The following is a 24,618-nucleotide window of genomic DNA, read 5'->3' as shown; positions in this document are numbered from 1 at the left end:
TGTTGCACCATGCAACTGCAGAAACACCACTTTAACAGATACAACTCCTTTTCCCCTTTATTACAGCCCTCAGCCGAAAAGTCCATGGTAATCATTGGGGGAGAATATCGCATGAGGTGAGAGAGAATCAAACGAAAACTTACAAATTCTATAGGTAAGTCTCATATGCTGACTTCCAAATCAGTCAGTTGTTTTCAAAAACATTTCATTTAATAAGTTAGTTAAGGTTGCTAAGTGACAACATTGACACATCATTTACAAACCCAAGCACTTAAAAGAAAAGATCTGAATAGTTAAGGACATCCTAAATTTTAAACTACATGCATAAGAACCTTCAGAAATGTGCATTTCATCAGAATGCAACAATCTGGAACTTCAGGGAACAATGGGCCTGCATCTGTTCCCAATAAACACATTTGGACACTTGCTATTGACTTCAGTGGGAAGAGAAGAAAGCCTAATATTCCATTAACCTAGGGACCTTGAAAGTCCTTCCCCCACCCCAGATATGAAACTGGCCCTCAAACAAAAAAATATCAAAAAATACACTGAGAACATTTGTTCAGCAGAGAAAGTTATAATCGGGAGATTTCTGGTTTCTATTCCTGACCGCCTGCATGACTTTGGGCAAGTCAATTAGAGACTGATTTGCAGAGATGCTGTGCCCACCCACAAATCCTATTAACTTCAACAAACATTGCAGGTATTCAGCACCTCCGAAAATCAGACCTTTAATCACTCTGTGCCTCAGTGCCACATCTGCAAAACGGAATATTAATACTTCCCTACTTCACAGCATAAATCAGTTAAAGTTTACAAGATGCTCAGATATTATAATGCCACAGAAAGCCTCTAAATAAAACACACAATAACTGTCCTCAGCAGTGGTAATTTTTTCTAGCACATCTGAAGCAATAAATTAAAACCCATAATTCCATGAATATGGCAATAAGTGGGTAGAACTTTAATAATTTATTTTAAATTTACCAGCAGCAAGAGGAACTTCTGGGCCCACCACCACAAGTTTGATCTCATTGTCTTTGCAGAACTGGACAAGAGCGGCATGATTACTGATTGAGATGGCTGTCAAAAGATGCAAGAGAAATTTAAACAGAGAGTATAATGAAGAACAGAAGATTTACATATAAAATAAAAAGAGAAAGCTTGCAAGAGACTAGATATCAAATTGTGTGATGAAAGCTCTGCAAAAAGGCAATATTATTCCATGACTTTTATCAAGAATAAATCCAACGTCGACAGTGGGCTGAGTCACCTGAACTCACACAGTTCTGAGCTGGATTGGTCATTTGCAATGGGAGCAACAGCAGTCTGAAGCTACTCTCATCATTTGAGAAACAGAGCAAAAGCATTACGCCCTCTCAGTCCCGGGATATTTTGCTTTAAGCTTTTTTCTCTTTTCATGATGTAGTGTTACTAACGAGGGTGCTATGCTGCATGCTTACAGGATGGAAAATATACTGAGAAAGGTGAGGGGTTTGCGGTATTTCAGGTTGCCACAAAAACCAAATTAAATCCACAGGATTATATCCTGATTGTTTAAACCCTTGAGATTAACAATAATGCAACTGGCAAATAAGAGCATCATGTCAGACTGCTGCATGTGCTCACCCCAGCTCTAGGTGAAATTCTCTTTTGTGCCCAGCTTCTACTAAATGCAGCCAAATAAGAGGTGCTCTGTCAGAGAGACCTGATTATGGGTTTCTGATTCTCTGTCCCAGTACTGGCACAGGTTAGAATAGCTCAGGGGAAAAAATTAAGACATTATACGTCTGACTGTATTGTCTTCCTACAGGACTCAGCTAAAAACAGACATTATGACATACAAAATATTAGCAGAGGATCCACAGTATGTGCGAATGTCCCAGCAAGAAAGAACAATGAAGGAGTCATTTTGTTCATGTATTATTCCAAAATGCACCTGTTTAACGTGCAACATAATTTTTGTGACAGTGTAGGCTGAAAGGGAGTATTTTTGTATTCTTTCTGAAACCCTTCATTTGGCATATGACTGTTGTATTCTATCCTGAAGAAAGGAACACAGGCCAGAGTTTTCAAACCTAGGTGCCTAAAGTTTGACTCCTAACTCCATACTCAGGCACCTAAATAAAAATGTCATCAGAAGTGTTGTACACCCAGAAATCCCAGTGAAGTCAACAGGTGCTCATCATGTTTGCAAAACAAAGCACTTTTATTCTGGTGCCTAAATATGGAGTTAGCAGTGTCACTTCAGACACCCAGGTTTGAAAATTTTGGCCACTATGACTAAAGTTTGGGAAAACTGGTATTAGATTTTTTTTTATTTTTAAAAATCTGATATCCTTTTGTACCTCAATGACTTGCAAAATAAGTTACCCATAAAGCCACTTTTTTTGAGAGACAAGTGTTGTTTAACTGTGATCGGACTATAAACCTTTTGTGAAAGAGAATTTTTTTTTTTTTAAATTTGCATTATTTCCCTTGGAAAAATCACAAGACATGGGATTTCGATGCTAATTAAAGGGTATCTTGTGCATCCTGCTGTACATTGCTGCCAAAGAGAGGGAAGGATAGACTTCCAGGACCAAATCTTGATTAGACTGAAGTCAGTGGCAACACTCCCATTGACATACATGGGGAAAGGATTAAATCCCCATGCTTTAGAATATAATGAGGCTCACGTGCCTCTGTGTAATTATTTCTCATTTTCTCACGCACACTAGACCGAGTTCCTGGCCCAAGCAGCAAGTCTTGGCTCTACAGAGATGTAAGGGGAGTGTGGGGAAGTGGGATGAAGCCTTCCCCCACAAGCCACAGAATATTAATTCACACCTCCTCTCAAATCCAGGTTATGCCTCTCTAATACCTGAAGGGGCTTGGATTTACCCCTTAACACACATTCAATGAGGCTCCAGTCCAGCAAAGTACTTAAATGGGTGTTTGAGGAGACAATTCAAGTAGCTAAAATGATGTTCATGCTTTGTTGGATTGGGGCCGGTATCTCCAATATGTAGATAGATGCATCATTTTTTTTTACTGGGAAGGTGACAGAAAAGTGTAGTAATTCTTATAACAGTATTCTTTAAATGACATTTAATTTAATAATCTGGATCTTATGCGAACTGGCTTTAACTTGATTTAACACAGGGACAAACCTCTTTGTTTAACATTGTGGATGCAGAGGGATCATATGATTTCCATGTGAACGCTCATTCCCTTCCCCTCACCCTCAAAGACAAGCAACAGATTTGTTCTGTTTGGCTGATGACACTGCAAACGGTCAAATAAGACAGAGAAAAATAAATATAGCATTTCTTTGGTTGAACCATCAGGTGAAGTAAAAGTTACAGATCAGTGGTTTTCAACCTGTGGTCTGCAGACGTCTGGGGGGCCGCAGACTATGTCTAAGGGGTCTGCAAAAGATTATCGTTACCATAGAACAGTGGTTTTCAACCTGGGGTCTGCAGACTATGTCTAAGATTTCCAAAGGGGTCCGCACCTCCATTCAAATTTTTTAGAGGTCCACAAATGAAAAAAAAGTTTAAAACCACTGATCTAGAGCATTTATTTTACATACAGAATGTGTGAAAACTGTCATGGCTCATGTTTTCACAGGAGGTGGCAAGCAGATTTTAGTCGCATGCTATACAAGCATATATACAGCATGTATGTGTATATAATGCACATCTACACATATACTGCATTAATCTTAATTGTATGTGTAATAACATATTTCAAAGTATACAGTTTATGGCTATATTCGTTGAAATATATGCAAACATAAGCCAGTCATTAAAATATTCTCTTCAGCGGTGTGATCTAATGGAGCAAGTAATTCCTGGCTCCCTCTACTGGACTGAGTAATTATTCCTGCTCTCCCACTGAATCATTGTGTGACTTTAGGAAAGTCACTTAAGTCAACATTTTCAAAAGCCACGTCCAATTTTGGCTGCTCAACTTTAAATAGCTTAGGTCTGACTTTTATAATTGATGACTACCAATTCAAGCCAATTGATGCTGTAGGTACTTAAAACCTCTGAAAAAGGCACCTAGAATTAACCTAACCTCATTATGTCCCAACATGTAAAACATGGATAAGAACATTTTCTTACCTACAGCATTCACCCTTAAAAACTTGCTAATCTCTTAGGAACTAAATAAGCAATATCTCAATACACACCTAACATTCCTTGTGGGCACAAGTGTAACCCAGATTACACACCTGTGCAGGGGGAGTAAGGAAGCATAAGGGGAGTAAGGCGGCACCAGAGTGGGATGCCTGTGTCATAGGCAGGCTAGGAAGGATTAGATTTTTAAATCGGTAAATGTTGATTTCACTGTACGTACACACACACACACACACACACACACACACACACACACACACACACCCTGACAAAATACTTCCATCGTCATAACAGAAATTAACAGATAAGCGAAGTAAGAAAAATGCTGCTTGAGAAGTTATTAGAGTTGGATTTAAGGTGATTTACTTTGTACATTTTGATATGATGTTGACAATGTGTGTTTAATGGTTATGAAGCTTTAACTTTTCGAATCTCAACATCTGCTGTCATTAAATAACAATTGTCTGGCCCCACCCCATGGTTTTCTGTAACTGTGAAAAATCAATACAATAAACATTGATATTATCCATCAAAATTATGAGCAGGCTTGGCAGGATTCAGACATTTCTTTTATAGACAGCAGCCTCTGCAGGGCCTCTTGCTACACAAGAGGGTGGGTAGTGGGTGGTTTCTTGCCTCCACCTCCCCAAAGCAGCACCAGCATAGCTGAGCTGGTGCAGAGGGGGAAATAATCTGCACAAGATAAATTACAGTCTGAGTAAAGCTTTTTTAATTACTTCTCACCCTATCCAAACATCACCTTTATAAGCATTCAGGGTCTGAAACATAAGAACTCCTATGACACTAATAGATAGAACCCTAAATTTATCAATGAACCACCAGTTTAGGCTCAACTACTGGTACTACACATTTAAAAAAAAAAACAAACAAAAAAAACTATTTTAGGTTCTCTTTTTTGTTTATTACCTGAATTTGAAATTTTTCCATTGTTGGCTGTTCCTGCATTTCCTGGAGCGACTAGCACTCGTTTTATATGTGGCGACTGTGCTAATTTCCAGGCCAGGGCATGTTCTCTGCCTCCGCCACCAATCACAAGCACTTGATCAGCCATTAGTCTGTGCAAAACAACCAAAGTAATAATATTCAGGTTAGGAAAGCAACAACATCATTGCGTGCACTCATCAGCTAACACCTTTGGTCTGCAGAGCAGCAGAGGAACTCACTGCAAAGGCAGATGCCATTTTTGCCTGTTTCACATAACTGTTGTCCTGCGGTTTTGTGTATAAATGTGGTGAAGAAAGCAAGGTAATGATAGCACTGGCTCAACCAAGCACAGCATAGTCCCCATAGAAGTTTTCCCACTGAGTTCTGCCAATGCACATCAACATGAACCTCCTATACCATTCCTGGTTCTCTCCTTACCAGACTACCAACTGTACCAAATTACACAGTAGTTTTATGACATAGATAAATGTTCACTAGCGACCTGGCTGTGATTAATCACAGTACATTTTATATTGTGACCTAAATAGGTTTCTGAAGAATGTGAAAATGTCAAAGATAAAGTCCCTTTGGACTAGTGAAGAATTATTTGCTAGTCTGTCTAGTGGTGTTGCTAAATGAGAGAGCTCAAGACTTCTCACGAGTGATGTCTGAAAATCTTCTTAACACCTTATATGAAAATGAAAGGGTCAGAATGATGAAACAGGGAAACGTCTTCCAACCTCGATCTTCTTCAGGATAGAGCAACCGCATTCCAAACAAAACTTTACAGACGAACACATGAAGCGCAGCATGTCCTGCTAAAACACAAAGCAGCCTGACCCTGCAAGGAGCTGATCCGGGGTCTGTTCCAACATTCCCCAAAAAACAGTGGAAACACTCCCTTTCATTTCAGTGAGAGTTAGCTGGGGGAACCTCCAAATGAACTAAGACTAACTCACATTACTTCAACGGGAGTTGGTAATGCTTACAGTCTTGCACGCTAAGGCTCAGCCTTTGCAACAATAAGAAGCTAGTTGCTATAGTAAATAAGACATTACTTAATATAAAGATAAAATGTCACTGAAATGCTTAAATTTCTAAATTAATTAATAGAAATAAATAGGTATTCTAACTTGGAGTTTTTGAAAAAGAAAAAGCTAAATTTCCAAGATATTGACCAAATAATCTATAACCGGGGTTCTCAACGTTTTTCTTTCTGAGGCCCCTTCAACATGCTATAAAAACTCCACAGCCCACCTATGCCACAATTGTTTTTCTGCATATAAAAGCCAGGGTCAATGTTAAGGGGTAGCAAACAGGGCAGCTGCCTGGGGCCCCACGCCACAGGGGACCCCCCCATGAAGCTATATTGCTCAGGCTTCTGCTTCAACCCCAAGTGATGGGGTTCAGGGCCCTGGGCTTCAGACCCATGTGGTGGGGCTTCAGCTTTCCACCCTGGGCCCCAGTGAGTCTAATGCTGGCCCTGTTTGGTGGCCCCCCGAAGCCTGCTTGCAGCCCCCAGACCTCTGGTTGAGAACTACTGATCTATAATATTCACAGCAGTCCAGTCTATCAGTTAGACCTCGAAGAAGCCATCCAGTAAAGGAGAATTAATTTAAGCAGAATGCCAGTAGCTACAAACCGGTGTTGCTAAGCCTGAATGTAAAATGTACTAGCGGTAAGAAAGAGTTTTATTTTTTTTAAACCATAATACATACAAGGCAGTAGTTTACACACATATCAAATAGACAGAGTTAACAGTATTATTAAATAGTGAAAATAAATTTTTAAAAGCTTTCATGCAGAGGAAAGCAACTACAGTCACTTTAATTTAATTCTTTTTAATGCTTAACAATAAATTTCACGTGGTCAATAAGGGGGTCTTGGGTCTTTGCTGTCCAAACCATCTTACATTCATTAGGAGAAAGAACACCAATTAAATAAGAATTTTACTCAAATTGAAAAACCAGCACCGTGTTGTAATCTTAGCAAACATGGCACTTAAATCCCATTTGTCTTCCTGCATTTCTTCCATGAAGAGGCTGGTGACCAACTCACTTTTGTACATGTGTACAGTTTCACCCAAAGCAGGGCACAGACAAAAAGCATTTGGCACAGTATTCATGTTGGACATGCATACACACAAGCTCTATTTATAGAAGGCTAAAGACCAGAACTTCGATGTAAAAGGGTAAGAAAGAACTGTCAGAGACCTAGTCTCCCCGAAAAATTCATAGATTCTAAGTCTAGAAGACACCATTGTGATCATCCAGCCTGATCTCCTGTACAACTCAGGCCATAGAAATTCCCCTAATAATTCCTAGGGTGTATTTTTTAGAAAAACAATTAATCTTGATTTAAAAATAGTCAGTGATGGAAAATCCACCACGACCCTTGAAAAATTGTTCCATGGTTAAAAAGCGACTTACAACAGCTGTGACTGATAGCAGGGTTTCAGCCAATCAGCAGGACAAGGTATGTGCCTCATATCCAAATCAGCCACATTTCATGAGAAATGTAGTTAGTCTGCTGAAAGCCTGACTCAAACCCTGCTATCTTCTCTCCATATAGCAGCAACATATTTTTGCTCCTTTCGGTGACTAGAAACTTGTCTTCCCTGGGAACTGTTACTATTCAGGGCATGGCTTCCACTACAAAGGATCACTTGGTATAATGTCGTGAATATATATGAAAAAGCACGTTTTTAAACCTAAAAAGTCTTAATAGCAAATTGTGGGCAGGAAGATCCCGCACATTTTCCAGAAGATATTTCAATTCTATATGCAATAACATTTTTAAGTCTTGTACCAAATAGAAGACTCCTTCAGAGATGAAACATTTTAACAAAAACAAAAATAGAGTTTGAAGAATAAAGAAAAACCATGAATAAATCAGGTAAGCAAGTAAAAGAAAAAAGGGAAGAAAGGTTAAGGGACTGGCCACAGTGAAGGATAGTAATCTAAGAGGAAAACATTTTTTTCTTCTTTAAAAATAATATAATGTATTAGACAGTTATCTCTTATTCCTAAATGAGTCAAATCCAATAAGCATGTTCCCATGTCAATGTATGGAACCTCATAGCAGAACAATACAGACTTGAAGAACAAGGTTATCACAAGAGCCACAGAAATTAAAATACATGCTTTAAAGATTTATTTTGCAAAAATCACTCCATTAGTGCTTGACACAGAGGCTGAAACGAGGATAGAGAATATACTTAATGCTAGATGATGCTGATCTGAGAGAAGGGATACTCAGTAGCCAGACACAATGACAAAAGAGAAAGGCAGTCTCCAGTTAAGTTGATGCACCTATTCCCAATGCCACCACCCCACTGACTACACCACACCAATGAGATAAAATAATCTGCAACAATTATTGATTCACATTTGAGTTAATAAAAACCTCAGTCCAGATTTTTGGTCCCTCTAGGGCCCCTTTGCAGCACTCCTGGGGCACAGAGGATGCATGAATCTGGCTTCTGAGGATTCCCATTATGTAAGGGGAAATCCTTAAGTATCATCCAGCAGGCCAGTGCCAGAAGAGGAAATAGAACCCAGATCTCCTAAATCCCAGTCCAGTGCTTTTTCAGCAAAATGACTCTAGAGGAGGGTGACATGGCGGAAGGAACAGATGATAAAAATGACTTTGGGGGGGGGGGGGGGGGGGGGGATTAGTTTTTTAGAAGGAACTCAGATCATTATGTCATAACAGTTATACCTTGTCTCAAAATTCTTCTTAATGTACAAGCAGTCACCTGAAGCCATATTCTGCATCCTAATTTAGGGAAAACACTCACTGAAAAACCAGTACTAAAAATCAATGGGCGTTTTGGTGGCCTCATCCCAAGAGGTACTCAAATCTGTAACCCTAATTATATTCAGTGAGTTCAAAGTGCTTTCAGGATCCAGACCTAAGTAAAGATTGCAGAATAAGGACTAGAGAGAATAAAGGAAAGAAAAGAAGCATTTTCCTTCCTGCATAAATATTGTCAACATATATACTTACATACTGAAAGTAAATATACTTTAAAAAAAAGATTATAACAAATATTAGCAAATTTAATCACTAATTGCAAGGTTCCCTAGCTGAATTTAAAGAATTTATGAGGACAATACCAATTTTGGTAGTACTCCAAATGTGCAAACTGAGGGGAAAGAATAAAAGAAGGTTAAAGATCAAACCATGATAGGTCAAAAGTTTAATATTCGCTTTTAAAAAAGCAAATATTTTACGACTTGTTTAAAGCCAAAAAATAAAACAGTGTAGCATTTATATAATACTAATATAACAAGCCTGTATGTATGCATAATGAAAAAACAAAATTTAAATTTCTAGTTTCTGAGTGGCAATTCTGACCAAGAGTAAGAACAGCTATTTTTAAATTCATATAAATAACAAAAAATCCTATTGCCCTTATAAATAATAAAACAAGCAGTAGAAGAAGCAATTTGCAGTTACAATAATTACAATGCTAACACCACAGTGTTTAAATTAAACGCACCCACCCGAGTTTGTTATAGCTATATAAGAACAAACGTTGCTCATCTTACTCATGCAAGTAATTCAGTTGAAAGGGAGGGCTCACATAAAAACACAAACATTGCTGTTCCTACAACAGTGCAGAGGAAAAGCCATTTTACGGAAGATCAAACACCACAGACCAAGCACATGGCCGAGATCACAGAATAAGTCTCCTCTTACAAATTTGTCTCTTAAAACATTGTTTCTTTCAAATGCCTCACTGCAGAACCTACACGTGCAACTCCGCTAGCATCCATGCAAGACGTGCGTTAGATAGAACACATTTCTAAAAAATTAACGAAACACTTACTGAAGCAAGAGAGCAGAGCACGTCCGCCCATCAGACTACTAGACCTTTTGCGGCAATTTCTGCAAACGACAGACAAGTTCCCAGAATTCTCTAGCAGCATGAAATGCGCGTGCTTGATTAACCCTTTAGGCGGAGGAAAGGAAAAAGCAATGAATGGGAGGGATTGTAAACGGAGAAAGAGAACTTTTTATACTAATAAATCAAGGAAATAAGAAATAGAAAGCTGATAGTGAATGCCACTAACAGTTCACAGTCTATCTGTGCATGAAGCTAGGGATTTTACAGTCATTTATTTACAGCAGACGACTCTTTTGACGCATACAGGCCTTGGAGTTGCAAGGAGCTCTGGACAGGAGGATCGATGTGTCCCTCCTGTGCCCCATTGACTTCAATGGGGCTCTTCATAAATGTAGTGATCTGCCTATGTAGATCTGATTGCATTATCCGGGTGGCAGTCTAATAGACTGTGAAATAATTTCCCAAGGGAAGTAGTTGAGCCCCATCCTGGCTACATTTAAAACTAGATCGGACAAACACCAGAAAATGCATGACAGTGAATAATTTTGCATTGTAAGGTTACGGACTACAGCTAATAGATCTTTTTCATCTCTAGATTATTTGATTCTATGATATAATGGAGGAAATATAGCATCACTCTATAGTGAAACATTGATAGTTAATGGGTTAATTGGATGATACCCTACTAAGACTAGTACTGTTTACTATTTTACTAGGGCAAATGCTCTTGGGAATATTATGGTATTAAATAACAACAAATAATTAATTCCTTATACTTATTGTATATATCAGCTTTAATTATGAAGAATTGTGGGGATACTGTAGCATGTTAAATTTAGCATTCAAATGGTACAAAGGCATAGGTGCTGGAACTAGGAGTGCTGCCGCACCTGTCTTGAAGTAGTATTAACCAACCCAAATACATGGTTTCCACCTTCAGCACCTCCATTATAAAAATTGTTCCAGCAACACTGCGCAAAGGTGTTATTCATTTTGCTGCAGTTTCTTTGCTTTCCAAGAGTCGTAATATAGTTGTGAAGGACTCACTCTTTGTTGAATTTTGCTCATATCTTGATAGGAGTAAGTAATTCCTCTGAATGCAAATAGGCGTTGTGTATGCATGAAAAATTATATGCTCTAAAAAGGCACAGTATCATGTTGCATCAGATCTTTTTAAATTATGAGTATCAAAATAAAATATCAGTTTATTAAATACTTTTACATATATGTGTAACTCAAAGAATCATTGGTTTAAAAAAAAATCCCACAATCAAGCTCTGGAGTAGCTTTCGTCTTGTAAGTGGTACGATTGACTTCAATGGAACTACTATGGGGAGAAAATTTACTCCAGAGCATAAACAATTGCAGTATTGGGCCCTAAACTGGTCAACAGTAATTGATCTATATATAATCACTATGGCCTTGTATGAACTAAAAAAAATATGTTTTTTAAAATTTGAGTTTGCTTAATGGAACTAGTTCAATTCAGTTGAAAATCTCATTTACTACCAATCTAGATTAAATTGTTACACTGTCTACACTAGTGTTAAGCCGTTTTCAATTGAGCTAAGCTACTTTGATTGCGCTAACTCAATTGAAACAAAACATCTTTTTTCAGTCTAGACAAGGTCTATGTAAGGAAGATTTGAAATAAATGATTCAGTCTGACAATTTTTCACACCAATGAGATTTCTTGGTAATCCTCTCATTCTTGTCTAAAGTATGTGTGATATTGTCAGAGTAGTATCAAATGCTTTAATTCTTATTTATCAAAGGTGCCTCTGTCAGAGTTATAGGTGCTGTATAATTATTAAAAACTGAATAGATCTATCATGGTATAATGAAGACCTTTTGATAACAATGTGGTTATATGCAATAAGCTAAAAGATCCAGTAACATCTAGCCCAGTGTCCTGTCTTCCTACAGTGGCCAATGCCAGATGTTTCAAATGGAATGAATAAAACATGGCAATTGTCCATCTATATATCCCATTGTCCAGTCTAAGCGTCTAAGCATCTGGCAGTCAAAGGCTTAGGGACACCCAGAACATGGGGTTGCAGCCGTGACCATCTTGGCTTATAGCCTTGATGGACCTTTCCTCCAGGAACTTTAATTATTTTTTGAATCCAGTTATAGTTTTGGCCATGACAACATCCCCCGGCAGTGAGTTCCACAGGTTGACTGTGCATTGTGTGAAGTATTTCCTTTTATTTTAAACCTGCTGCCTATTAATTTTATTTGTTGACCTTCGATTCTTGTGTTATGCAAAGGGATAAATAACACTTTACTTTCTCCACAGCATTCATGATTTTATAGACCTCTATCATATTCCCCCAATAATAATAGACTATAAATAAGATCTCCGCAGCAATTGATTTGCTGTCAAATTAGTGTAGGTTGGCTTTCCAGAAACTAACACATGCAGCTTGTCTTGAGGACATATACTATGTATAGAATTTACTTTGGGTAAATTAATATTTGAAAATTTAACTTTGTCACTCAAGAATACAGAATCATCACATAACTGTATGCCATCACCCAATTTGGCTATTTTCTCTCACAGACCAAATAAGGAAAGGGGTAAGGCTGCATCAGTGGAACACCAAAATATGTGGGTGAGAAAGTGCTTTGGGGATAATATCCCCAAATATCTGCCACAAGGGCAGCTGGATTTAGTGCAGCTGATCCGTTTGTAGTGATGATCTAGTAAAACATTTCCCAAACCAGGGACTGTCTGGCTAGCGGAGCCAAGGCAGAGGCTGACTTTCAGGTTGGGGTTTATTTATTTATCTGAATTTAGTTTCTGGATTCCGGTCTCCCCGCCAAACCTACAGACGCAGGTCAGATCCAGACTTCCTAAGAGCTGGGGTTTCCCTCACATGGTCTCTCTGTAAACACGCTCTGCCCTGTGCGTGACTTTACACAGCTGCTCTCTGTGTGTGCAGCCATCAGCGCACGGAGCCGCGCCGCACCCCCGGCTGCAGCGGTCACCCGCCGTCTTTCTCTCGCGCACGGGAGGCGCAGGGGAAGTGCGGGGCCTGGTGCGGCGGCGCTGCCTGAGCCCCATGGCGGAGCTCCCACTGGCTGCGGCGGGCTCGGGCCCGGCCGGAGGCGGCAGGCTCGGGCTCCAGGCGATCACGGCCCCGGATCCCCGGCCTGCGCGGAGGTGAGTGGTGCCGGGCGTGCGGGTCTCCCGCGGGCGGGCGGGCAGGCAACCAAGCCCCCGCCGCGCGCCTAAAGGCGGACGCGATCCCGGGGCAGCCCTCGCCCGGGCCGAGCCCCATTTACTGGCCCGGTGGGGGAGGGAAGAGGGAGCCGCGTTTCATCCCGTGGGTGGAGGGGCAGCGCGGCCCCGCGCCCACCGGTGCCCTGTGTGGATGGGGGGGGCAACTCGGTGCAGCAACATGGCTGCCGGGGCCCATCCTCCTCCCCAGGCACCTGGGGGGGGGGGAGGGGAACGTCCGCGGGCCTCCCCCCCCCGAGAGGCTGCGCTCTATGGTTCCCTGTGGGGGCAGAGCGGCTGATTGACGTCCCGTCATGCTTCTGGTTCCACAGAGGGCGACCAATGGCGGGAGGGCATAAAGGGAACGCGTCGGCGGGGGGGTTGGCCCGTGGCTCCTTGCGCTGGTGCATTGTGGGGTAGTGGAGGACCCGCGTTGCGGATGGAGGGGGAGTCGAGCCGTGGGGCTGTCATGGCGACTAACATCGAGCAGATCTTTCGGTCCTTTGTGGTCAGCAAGTTCCGGGAGATCCAGGAGGAGCAGGAGCAGCAGCAGCAGCTGGGCGGGTAACGAGCCGGCTCGGGGCCGCGGGGAGGCGGAGTGGGACGGGAGCCTAGTGGGAGCGGAGTCGGGGTGGGGGCGGGGAGCGGTGTCCAGGGGGCAGTTGCGGGACGGGGACAGTGGGAGGGAGGGTGGGGGCGGGGAGGGATAACTAGGGACAGTTAGGTGGGGGAGGGGCGGCCGTTGCGGGTCACTCGAACATACAGGGCCTGGCCCGGCGCTCAGCGGCGACATCCGGTTATGGTGCAAGCAGGCCGCTGCCCCTCCGGGCGGTCCAGTTTTTCAGTGAAAATAACAAGTTTGGATGGGCTAATTTCGCAATGCTTTGATGCTCCTCAGAACACGTGCACGCTGGTGTGTTTTCAGTGTGGAAAAGAGTGCTTGGTGGGGTGGTTTTTTTTTTTTTTTTGGCGAGGGGAGGGAAGAGGGAAACGAAATTTCTGTGTTGCGAAAAGGCCTGGGATGAAACAGTGAGAAAATATTTTCTTCCCTTTGGCATAGTTCTAGTGACTAACAAAGTATTTTGTCTGAGAACGCAGTAAGTAAAACAAACCAAAAGATTAATATTTCACTAAAGTGCAAGGCCGCATCAGGAGGCTAAAATATTCTTTAGAAGGTTTGGCTGTAAGAAATGTGAATACATTACCTTTAAAAAATAAAAATAAAGCTCGAAATTACTTGAATTTTGTTAATATTTTTCTCGGTTAGTGGAAAGGTAGAAGGCCAGCAGAATGGTGAAACAGTCCCAGCTGAGCAAGCAAACACTTCAGATGACACAGTTACGGGTGCTGGGAGTCTTCAGAATGATCAGATAGTTCAGAAAATAGAGGAAGTACTGTCTGGGGCCCTTGATACAGAGCTACAGTGTAAATCAGGTAAATGAAAATGCTTAAACATTGCAAATATGTTTTTCTTCAAGGGGACACCAACAAGAGTAAATCTAGTCAGTTTTTTGAAAATGAAATAAAAGTTTCTAGTGCTACTCTTGCCGTGCACTTCCCTGATACTTTTTATGGTTTTATAATATTTTACATATATGTAAAAATGTAATATATATTTTACATATATAATAATACTCTGAAACTGATTATCCATATAGTGCTGTCAAGTGCACAAATTAAGAGAAAAGTAATCCCCCTTATTTCTTTGTTATATTAATATTAAATTTTATTTGTGACAGTAACAGGATAAAAAAATCAGAGAATATAATTTTTTTCTTAATTGACAAATGCCTCTTTAAAGATTACTTATGAAATAAGGCATGTAACAATTCATAAGTATCTTCTTCAAGGCATTGTTGTGCAGTTCTAACTCTGGCAAAACTTTCTGAAATCAATGGAAGTTTTGCCTGAGTAAGGTCTATAGGATTACTCCTCACATCATTTATCAAACTACAAAATTGTATGACCAAGCATATTAATCAGATAGCAAGGTATGAAATAAAGTAATTTAATGGTGGTGGTATTAGTGAATAATGTACTTATAATTGGGGAAAAAACAGGCATTCAGCTTTGTGTTGCTTCAAATGTAATACACTAAATAAAATGCCTGTATAGACCCTCTGATAACAATGAATCCAGCAAAAACGAGTCCTGCAAACATTGTCTACATTTGAGTAGTTCCAGTGATTTCAATGGGATATTCACATGAGTAAAGTTACTTGTATATGTAAGAGTTGGCAGTATTGGGGTCCTACTTGATTACAAAAAATGCATTTTCATTGTTTTGTCATGGAAATGAGAGGACTGCTGTGCACTTGGTAAGTATAGATTCTAAGTATTTCCACAGAAGACAATGTAGAACATTGTGGTTCATCTTTGATCTGAATAATCTCAAAGGCTACATTTGCAAATTTTTCTGATGATATTTCTTCTTTCCATAATGTACCATGGCTTTTCTACAGTGAGCATTTTCAGAAATCTTCCTTGCAGTTGGTGTAGAACTGGTGTTGGTTGAATAGTACAAGGAACAGTGGGAGCACTAGTGCAAACTGGCCATTCGTGTTTTTAAAACTTGTCTAATTCTTCTCAAAAGAAGACTAGATAATTTGGTAATAAAAAGACTTGCAACCATTATGCGCTAATGCGCCGCCCACCAGTAATGGTAAAGGTGAAGCTACAGCAGTGATTTGGGATTTATTGAAAAAGTTAGCCAGGAAAGGACACTGACCCTATATTATTGATACTCTTCATGGCAGTTGAAGGAACATGGATAGAAATGCCTTTTTTTTTTTTTTTTTTTAATTAAAACACTTAGCTAATATAGCCTTAGTCATACAAACACTCGTGTGTGTAAAGTTACGTGCATGTTTTCATGATCAGGGCCATATGCGTTTTATAGTATGCCCATCATCATAGAATCTGAATGTTTACTTTTTATATCAACTCTTTTATTCCAAGATCACTTTCTCCTTTTAAGTATTGTTTTGAGGATAGAAGTAAATCATAGTCCTATGTTACAGCTTAAGGTTGCTGGGTTGCTGCAACGTACAAAATTTTTTTTTCAGTGCAACTATTTTTTTAAAGGAACCCGGCAGACTAGAATTATATACTGTATAAAAAAATGTTTTTACTAATTACACTTTAGCACCCAATTCTGCAAGTATTTACATGCTTACTTCACATGCCCTTGGTTTCAGTGGCACTACTCATAGTTAAGCATGTGTGTAAATCTTTGCAGGATTGAGGCGTACTTAAGGAGGCTTTAAGATGTTTGTATACCTCCCTGCTTAAGCGCTTTGTGTATTTCTCAAGTTCTCTCAGATTGGGTAATTAAAGCTAGTGAATTTGAATTGTTTTATTTTTAGCTTCTGATCAGTTTTTTGCTAGTCTTCATGTACGAGCAAATGCTGCAATGTGTGGTTGCAAACTTTTTTTTTTTTTTTAAAGAAAAAGTGTTTCCATTGGAATTAATAAATAACCTTGAGAAATTTTCTTAAATATTTGTTAAGGCTTTTTAAACATACACATTCCATTTTAGGAAAATGTTGACCTATCACTTAAAAAAAAAAAAATCTTAAGACGTATTTTAACAACTAAAGTAAAAGTTTTGTTCAAGTCTTTTTCTTGGATAATGCAAATGGCACATTTTCTTCACAGTTGTGTAATTTTGTAATATGTGCTATTTTTTTCAGGCATAGTCTTTGCTGTCTTCCAATCATTATAAATGTTTTAGCTACTGATCAAAGGTCAGTTGCTATCACATCATCTTAACAGTCTTATTTGTTGTTTTAAGTATAGAAATCCTACCAAAAAATTGGCAAGAGGCGGTTTGAAGATTGGTTTAATTTTTTTGAAAGCTAAATTTTTGGTTTTAACCCAGACATTTTAAGCCAGTGGTCCCCAACCTTTTTCGTCTGGCGGGCGCCAGATGACGAGCCACGGAGGACCGTGGTGGCAGACGAGCATCCGCCGAAATGCCGCCGACAAATGGTGTCATCCAGCGCTGAAATTTGGCTGCATTTCGGCGGATGCTCGTCTGCCAGACAGTATGCGGGCGCACTTAGATGCCCCGGCTGGTGCCATGGCGCCCACGGGCACCACGTTGGGGATCCCTGTTTTAAGTTCTTACTGAGGGAAAATGTAACTTGTGATGTTATCATAAAAAATGTTGATTTCAGGTTGTGTATAACTTTATGTGCACCTGTGCCCAATTACTGGTTTAAAATATTTTATATTTGAATTTCTTTTTATAAAATTAGTTTTAAATAAATGTCTTCTTTTTTTTTTTTTTAAGGTGTGGAGGAAGATTCGGTGAAAAATAGCTCTTCATCTACAAAAAGAGGCCCTACTGACGAAGGAGATGATGAAATTCCAAGAAAAAAGTCAAAGAAGAACAAGAAACACAAAAGCAAGAAGAAGAAGAAGAAAAAGAAGAAGAAAAGGAAGAAAGAAAAAAAACATAAAAAGCAGCCAAAGGAATCAAAATTAAGTGCACAGTATGGAGAGCATGCAGATTTACAACCTGCTTCTCACTCAAAGACAGAAAAATTGGGCTCAAAGTTGATCACACAGCATGGAGGGCATGCAGATTCAGATCTTGCTGGTCAAATGCAGCCAGAAGAATTGGGCACAAAATTGAGTGCAAAGTACATGGGGCATTCAATTAAAAGACTCATACCTCATTTGCTATCAGATTCTGAATCATCTGTGGAAAAACTTGGGAGTGAAAAAACAAACTTGGCCTTGACTGATACACACAGTTCAGAAACCAGCAAATTGGATACCCAGGAAGAAAATACTAGTACAATGAAAATTCAAGAGCAAGCTAAAGTAAAATTATTGGTGAATAAGACTAATGAAAGTATATATCATATAGCTATTAATATGAATGCAAAGGGTGGACCTTTACCAGTTAAAGACACTGAAAATGGTACTGTGTCTACCAACAGAACTGGAGTTGCTGGTAAATCTGAAATTGAAAAGGATTTGGAAGCTATTCCAGCCTCTGAGATAACAGAAGAAATAAAAGATTCAGAAGCTACTTCAGAAGCTACTCTGAAATCGATGGGCATGGTGGAGGTGAAAGAATTAGAAACAACCTTAGAATCTGAGGCCATGGCAAAGATTAAATTTTCAGAAGCAATTCTAAAATCTCGGACTATGGCGACTTCAGAGGGTTTGGATGCCCCTCTAGAATCTGTGGCCATAGCAGAGGTGAAAGCAACTCTAGAATCTGTGGCTGTGACAAATGATTTGGTAGAAACTCCAACATCTGTAGTTGTAATGGAGATGAAAGCTTTGGAAGAAACCGCAGAATCTGTTGTCATGACAGATATGAAAGGTTTGGAAGCAACTCTAGAAACTGTGGGTGTGGCAGAGGCAAAAAGTTTGGAAGGAAGTCTTGAATTTGTGACTGGGCCAGATTTCGTAGCAACTTCAAAATCTGTGGCCAAGGCAGAGGTGAATGGTTTGGAAGCAATACCAAAATCTGCATCTATGGTGGAGGTGAAAGGTTCAGAACCTGTTGTGAATGCAAAAGATTTGGAAGCAGCTCTAAAACCTGCGATGGAGATGAAAGATTTGGAAATAACTCCAGAATTTCTACACATGGAGGAGGTGAAAGGTCCAGAAGGAGCCCTAGAATCTGTGGCTATGGCAATAGATTTGGAAGGAACCCTCAAACCTGCTCCTCTGGCCGAGGCAAAAGATTCAGATGCACCATCACTGTCCCCGCAAATAGAAGATATGAAAGAGTCAAAAGGATTCCTAGAATCTGTGGCCATGGCAAAAGGTCCAGAAACAATCCTATACCCTGTGGGGGTGGCAAAAGGTCCAGAAACAATCCTAGACCCTGCAGGGGTGACAGAGGTGAAAGATTTGCAAGGAATTCCAGAATCGCTGCACATACAGGATATGGAAGCTTTGGAAGCATCCTTAGAACCTGTGGTCATGACAACAGGTCTGGAAGTGGCTCTAGAACATGTGGCTGTGGTGAAAGGTGCAACTCCACTTTCTATGCAAATGGAAAAAGTGAAAGATTTGAAAGGAGCCCTAGTAGAATCTGTGGCAGTGGCAAAAGGTTCAGAAACAGCCCTAGAACATGTTGTCTTGGCAGAGAATAAAGATGTGGAACCAACTTCACTATCTCTGCAAATGGAAGATGTGAAAGATTCGGAAGGAGTTCTAGAATCTGTTGCCATGGAAGAAGGCTCAGAAGCAACCCAAGAACCAGTGACAGAGGCAAAAGACTTGGAAGCAATCTTAGAATCAGTCTCGGAGGTGAAAGGTTCAGAACCAGCACCGCTGTCTCTGCAGATGGAAGATGTGAAAGGTTCAGAAGGAGGTGTAAAATCTTTGGCCATGGCAAAAGGTTCAAAACCAACCCTAAAAGCTGTGGCTGTGGGGGAGGGAAGAGGTTCAGAAGCAACTCTGCTGTCTCTGGAAATAGAGAATGTGAAAGATTCAGAAGAAGCCTTAGAATCTGTGGCCAGGGCAATAGGTTCAGAACCAACCCTAGAACCTGTGACCATGGTAGAGGCTAAAGGTCTGGAAGTTCTCTCTCTGCAAATGGAGAATGTGAAAGATTCAGAAGGAGCCCTAGAATCTGAGGCCACGGCAAAAGATTTAGAGGCAACTCTAGAACCGGTGGCAGAGGTGAAAGATTCGGAAGCAATGCTTCGGTCTCTGCAAATGGAAGATGTGAAAGAATTAGAAGGAACCCTAGAATCTGTCGTGGCGGCAAAAAGTTCGGAAGCAACCCTAGGGCCTATGGCCAGGGTGGAGGAGAAAAGTGCAGAAACACCTCCACTATCTCTGCAAATAGAAGATGTGACAGAATCAGAAGGAGTCCTAGAATCTATGTCTGTGGTGAAGTTGAAGGCTTTGGAAGCAGCCTTTGAGTCCGTAGTCATGGTAGAGGTGAAGGATTTAAATAAACTTGTACAAGCTGAGTCTGAGGTCACAACTCAGTTTAAAGATTTGGAAGCAATTCCCAAATTTCTGTGCATGGAGGGAGATTTGGTAATAACTCCAGAATCTGAGACAACATCAGAAGTGAAAAACATGGAAATAGTTGGACAATCTGAATCACTGGCAGAAGTGAAAGATTTGGAAACCACCCCAGAATCTGAGGCAGTGGCAGAGTCAAAGGATTCAGAAACAACTACAGAAACTCAGGTGGTGATGGAAGTGAAAGATTTGAAAACAATTCCACAATCCCAAGTCATGACAGAAGTAAGTGACTTGAAAATATCTCCACATACTGAGGTGGAGGTGATGAAAGGTTTTGAAACAGCTACAAAGTCTGATGCCACTATAATAGAGGAGGAAGATTCTGAATCAACTCTGGAATCTAGGGCAGTAGTGGAAGTGAAAGATCCGGAAGCCACACCGGAATCTGAGGCAATAACTGGCATAAAATATTCTAAAAAATTTCTAGAATCTGAGGCCAAGGCAGAGTTGAAACATTCAGAAGCTACCCCAGAATCTTTACACCTTACAGACTTGAAAGATTCTGGAAAAACTCCAGGAGCTGAGATGATGATGCAAATTAAAGATTCAAAAACAACTCAAAAATCGGAGCCCATCATTCTGGTGAAAGATTCTGAAGCTAGTCGAGAATTGCTGCATATAGTGGTAAAAGATTTGCAATCAACTCTAGAACCTGAGACTGTGACAGTGGTGAAAGATTTGAAGGAAACTCTAGAGTGTGAGATGGTGGTGGTGAAAGATTTGGAAACAACCCTAAAATCTGAAGCAGTCATGGATGTAAAGCATTCTAAGGCTGCTCCAGAATCTTTGTATAAAGCAAAGGTAAAGGATTCAGAAGCAGTTCCAGAATCTCTCTGCTCATCGAAGGTGAAAGTTGCGGAATTAGCTCTAGAATTGGAGGCGGCAGCAAAGGTGAAAGATTTGAAAGAAACCCTAGAATCTAAGGTCATGGTAGATGTGAAAGATTTGGAAGCTGCTTCAGAATCTGTGGTCAGGATGAAGGTAAAAGATTTGGGAGAAATTCCAGAACATTGGCAGCCAGTGGATGTTAAAATTTTGGAAGCATCTCCGGAATCTGAGGAAACAGTAGAAGTAAAATATTCAGAAGCAACTCCAGAAGCTCAGGTTTTGACAGAGATGAAAGATTTGGAAGAAACTCTGGAATCTCTGTACACTGCAGAGGTGGAGGAGTTGGAAAAAATTACAGAATCTATGCCAGTGGTAGAGGTGAAAGAATCTGAGGCTGTGATGGATCTGAAATTCTCAGCAACAACTCTAAAATCTGAGAAAACAGTGGAGGTGAAAATTTTGGAAGATACACCAGAATCTTTGACAGTGGAAAAGATACAAAATTCAAAAGCATATCTAGAATCTCTGCACACTGAGGAAATGAAAGATTTGGAAGCAGATCTAGAAGCTGAGGCTGCAACAGATCTGAAGGATTTGGAAGAAACTTCGGGCACTGTGCAGGTGAAATATTCAGAAGCAGTTTTGAAATCTGTGGGCATAGCAGAGAGAAAACATTTGGAAACAACTGTAGAAAGTCCTAATGCAGTGCTAGATTTGGAAACAGTTTTAGAATCTCAGCACACTGTGGATCTGAAATTTCCGGAAACTCCTGAGATTCCTGAGTTAACAGTGGAGGTGAAAGATTCTGAAGCAGCTCTAGAATCTGAGGCTATTACAGAGGTAAATGACTTGCGGCCTATTCCAGAGTCTGTGGCCACGGTGGAGGTGAAAGATTTGAAAGCAGTTCCAGATTCTCTTCACACAGTAAACATGAATAACTTGGAAGCAACTCCAGAATTGGCGGCAGCTGCAAAGGTGAAAGACTTGGAAGCAGCTCCAGAATCTGTGGTGGCAATAGCAGAGGTGAAGGATTTACAAGCAGCTCCAGAATCGGCAGCAGTGGTGAAAGATTTGGAAGCAGCTCCAGAATATGTGGTGATGCTGGCAGAGGTGAAAGATTCAGAAGTAGTTCCAGATTCTCTGCATACCATAGATGTGAAAGATTCTGAAACAATTCCAGAATCTGTGGTAGTGGTTTCAGAGGCGAAAGATTCAGAAGCAGCTCTAGAATCTGGGGCGGCAGTGGCAGAGTTGAAATACTCAGAAACAAGTCCAGAATCTGTGGTGGTGACTGCAGAAATGAAAGATTTAGAAGTAGCTCTGAAATCTGTGGTGGTGGCAGAGGTGAAGGATTTGAGAGCAGCTCCAGAATCTTTGGCTGCAGAGGTGACAGATTTGGAACCAGCGCCAGATATTCTGCGTCCTGTAGATGTGAAAGATTCTGAAACAGCTCCAGAATCTGTGGTGGTGGCAGCAGAAGTGACAGATTTGGAAGCAGCTCCAGATTTTCTGTGTACTGTAGATGTGAAAGATTCTGGATCAACTACAGAATCTGTGATAGCGGCTGAAGAGGTGACAGATTTGGAAGCAGCTCCAGATTTTCTGCACACTGAAGATGTGAAAGATTCTGAAAGAACTCCACAATCTGTGGTAGTGGCTGCAGAGGTGAAAGATTCAGAAGCTGCTCCAGATTCTGTTGTGACAGTGGCAGAGTTGAAATATTCAGAAACAAGTCCAGAATCTGTGGTGGCTACTGCAGAAATGAAAGATTTAGAAGCCGTTCTGGAATCTGTGGCAGTGGCAGAGGTGAAGGATTTGCAGGCTGCTTCAGATGCTGTGGTGGCGGTGACAGAGGTGAAAGATTTGAAAACATCTCCAGAATCTTTGGCAGTGGTGGCAGCAGAAGTGACAGATTTGGAAGCAGCTCCAGATTTTCTGCACACTGAAGATGTGAAAGATTCTGGAACAACTGCAGAATCTGTGATAGCAGCTGAAGAGGTGAAAGATTCAGAAGCTGCTCCAGAATCTGTTGTGACAGTGGCAGAGTTGAAATACTCAGAAACAAGTCCGGAATCTGTGGTGGCAACTGCAGAAATGAAAGATTTAGAAGCCGTTCTAGAATCTGTGGCAGTGGCAGAGGTGAAGGATTTGCAGGCTGCTCCAGATGCTGTAGTGGTGGTGGCAGAGGTGAAAGATTTGAAAGCTGTTCCAGTTTCTCTGGTGGCGGTGGCAGACGTAGAAGATTCAGAAGGCACTCCAAAATCTGTGAGGGTGGCTGTGGAGATGAAAAATTTGGAAGCACCTCCAGATTCTTGGTATACAGTGTACGTTAAAGATTCAGAAACAACTCAAGAATCTGTGGCAGTGACAGCAGAGGTGAACGATTCAGAAGCAACTCCAGCATTTGGGGCGGCGGCGGCAGAGGCGAAAGATTCAGAAGCAGCATCAGAATCTGTGTCGATAGCGGCAGAGGTGAAGGATTTGCAAGCTGCTCCAGATTCTCTGGTGGCAGTGGCAGAGGTAGAAGATTCAGAAGCAGCTAGTGTTTCTCTGCATACTTTAGGTGTGAATGATTCAGAAGCAGCTCCAGAATCTGTGGTGGCTATGGCAGAGGTGAAAAATTTGGAAGCACCTCCAGATTCTCTATATACACTGTATGTTAAAGATTCAGAAACTACTCAAGAATCTGTGACAGTGACAGCAGAGGTGAATGATTCGGAAGCAACTCCAGCATTTGGGCCAGTGGCGGAAGAGGTGAAAGATTTGGGAGTGGCTCCAGAATCTGTGGCGGAAGCGAAAGATTTGGGAGGGCCTCCAGTATCGGTGGTGGCTGTGGCAGCGGTGGAAGTTTCGGGATTGGCTCCAGAATTGGTGGTGGTTGTGGCAGAGGCAAAAGATTCCGAAGCGGCTCCAGGATCTGTGGCAGAAGTGAAGAAAGATGATCTTTTTAAAAAAAAGAAAGCACATGAAAAAAGTAACAAGAGTAGTGATAAACATAAACAAGATGCAAAGAAATTAAAAAGGAGTAAATCTAAATCTCTTTCACGATCCAGGAAGCGGAAAAAAAAGTCCAGGTCACGTTCTGTCTCTAAACATTTGAAATATAAAAGAGCAAGGTCTAGGAGCAGAAACTATTCAGATTCCAGAAAGAACCATTCCACATCTTATGACAAGTCTAGATCCAGATCTGTTGAAAAAAGAGGGGGCAAAGACTCTTCCTGGAGGTCCAGACGCAGGCGCTCCAGGTCCTCTGATGGTCTCAAGTCAAGATCCAGATCCATTGATAAAAGGGAAGGCAAAGACTCTTCCTGGAGGTCCAGACGCAGGCGCTCCAGGTCCTCTGATCGTCTCAAGTCTAAATCCAGATCTGTTGAAAAAAGAGAGGAAAAAGATTCTTCACGGAGATCTAGACGCAGACGCTCCAGGTCCTCTGATCGCCTTAAGTCTAGATCCCGATCTGTTGAAAAAAGAGAGCGCAAAGATTCTTCACGGAGGTCTAGACGCAGACGCTCCAAGTCCTTGGATCGTCTCAAGTCTAGATCCAGATCTGTTGGAAAAAAAGGGCGCAAAGACTCTTCCTGGAGGTCCAGACGCAGACGCTCCAAGTCCTCTGATCGTCTCAAGTCTAGATCCAG

The 24,618-nt window shown here is 41.0% G+C and overlaps 2 protein-coding genes across 2 annotated transcripts in view; one reads left to right on the top strand and one right to left on the bottom strand.

Annotated features, from left to right (window-relative positions):
- The window catches only part of LOC112104627 (trifunctional purine biosynthetic protein adenosine-3), a 54,847-nt gene extending 44,876 nt beyond the window's left edge, over positions 1 to 9,971 (bottom strand). The window contains exons 1-3 of the mRNA XM_024197038.2: positions 9,904 to 9,971; positions 5,052 to 5,200; positions 988 to 1,083 (exon numbers count right to left, since the gene is read on the bottom strand). Coding sequence (XP_024052806.1) covers positions 988 to 1,083; positions 5,052 to 5,196 — 241 coding nt within the window. The 5' untranslated portion in view covers positions 5,197 to 5,200; positions 9,904 to 9,971. The remainder of the gene's footprint in view (positions 1 to 987; positions 1,084 to 5,051; positions 5,201 to 9,903) is intronic.
- Positions 9,972 to 13,577: 3,606 nt separating this feature from the next.
- The window catches only part of SON (SON DNA binding protein), a 55,754-nt gene continuing 44,713 nt past the window's right edge, over positions 13,578 to 24,618 (top strand). The window contains exons 1-2 of the mRNA XM_029911595.1: positions 13,578 to 13,708; positions 14,412 to 14,578. Coding sequence (XP_029767455.1) covers positions 13,584 to 13,708; positions 14,412 to 14,578 — 292 coding nt within the window. The 5' untranslated portion in view covers positions 13,578 to 13,583. The remainder of the gene's footprint in view (positions 13,709 to 14,411; positions 14,579 to 24,618) is intronic.

Source organism: Terrapene carolina, unplaced genomic scaffold, assembly GCF_002925995.2.
Source record: "Terrapene carolina triunguis isolate 2854851 unplaced genomic scaffold, T_m_triunguis-2.0 Scaffold31, whole genome shotgun sequence".
In the NCBI taxonomy this organism is placed as follows: domain Eukaryota; kingdom Metazoa; phylum Chordata; order Testudines; family Emydidae; genus Terrapene; species Terrapene triunguis.
This window is presented reverse-complemented; position numbering and strand designations above follow the sequence as displayed.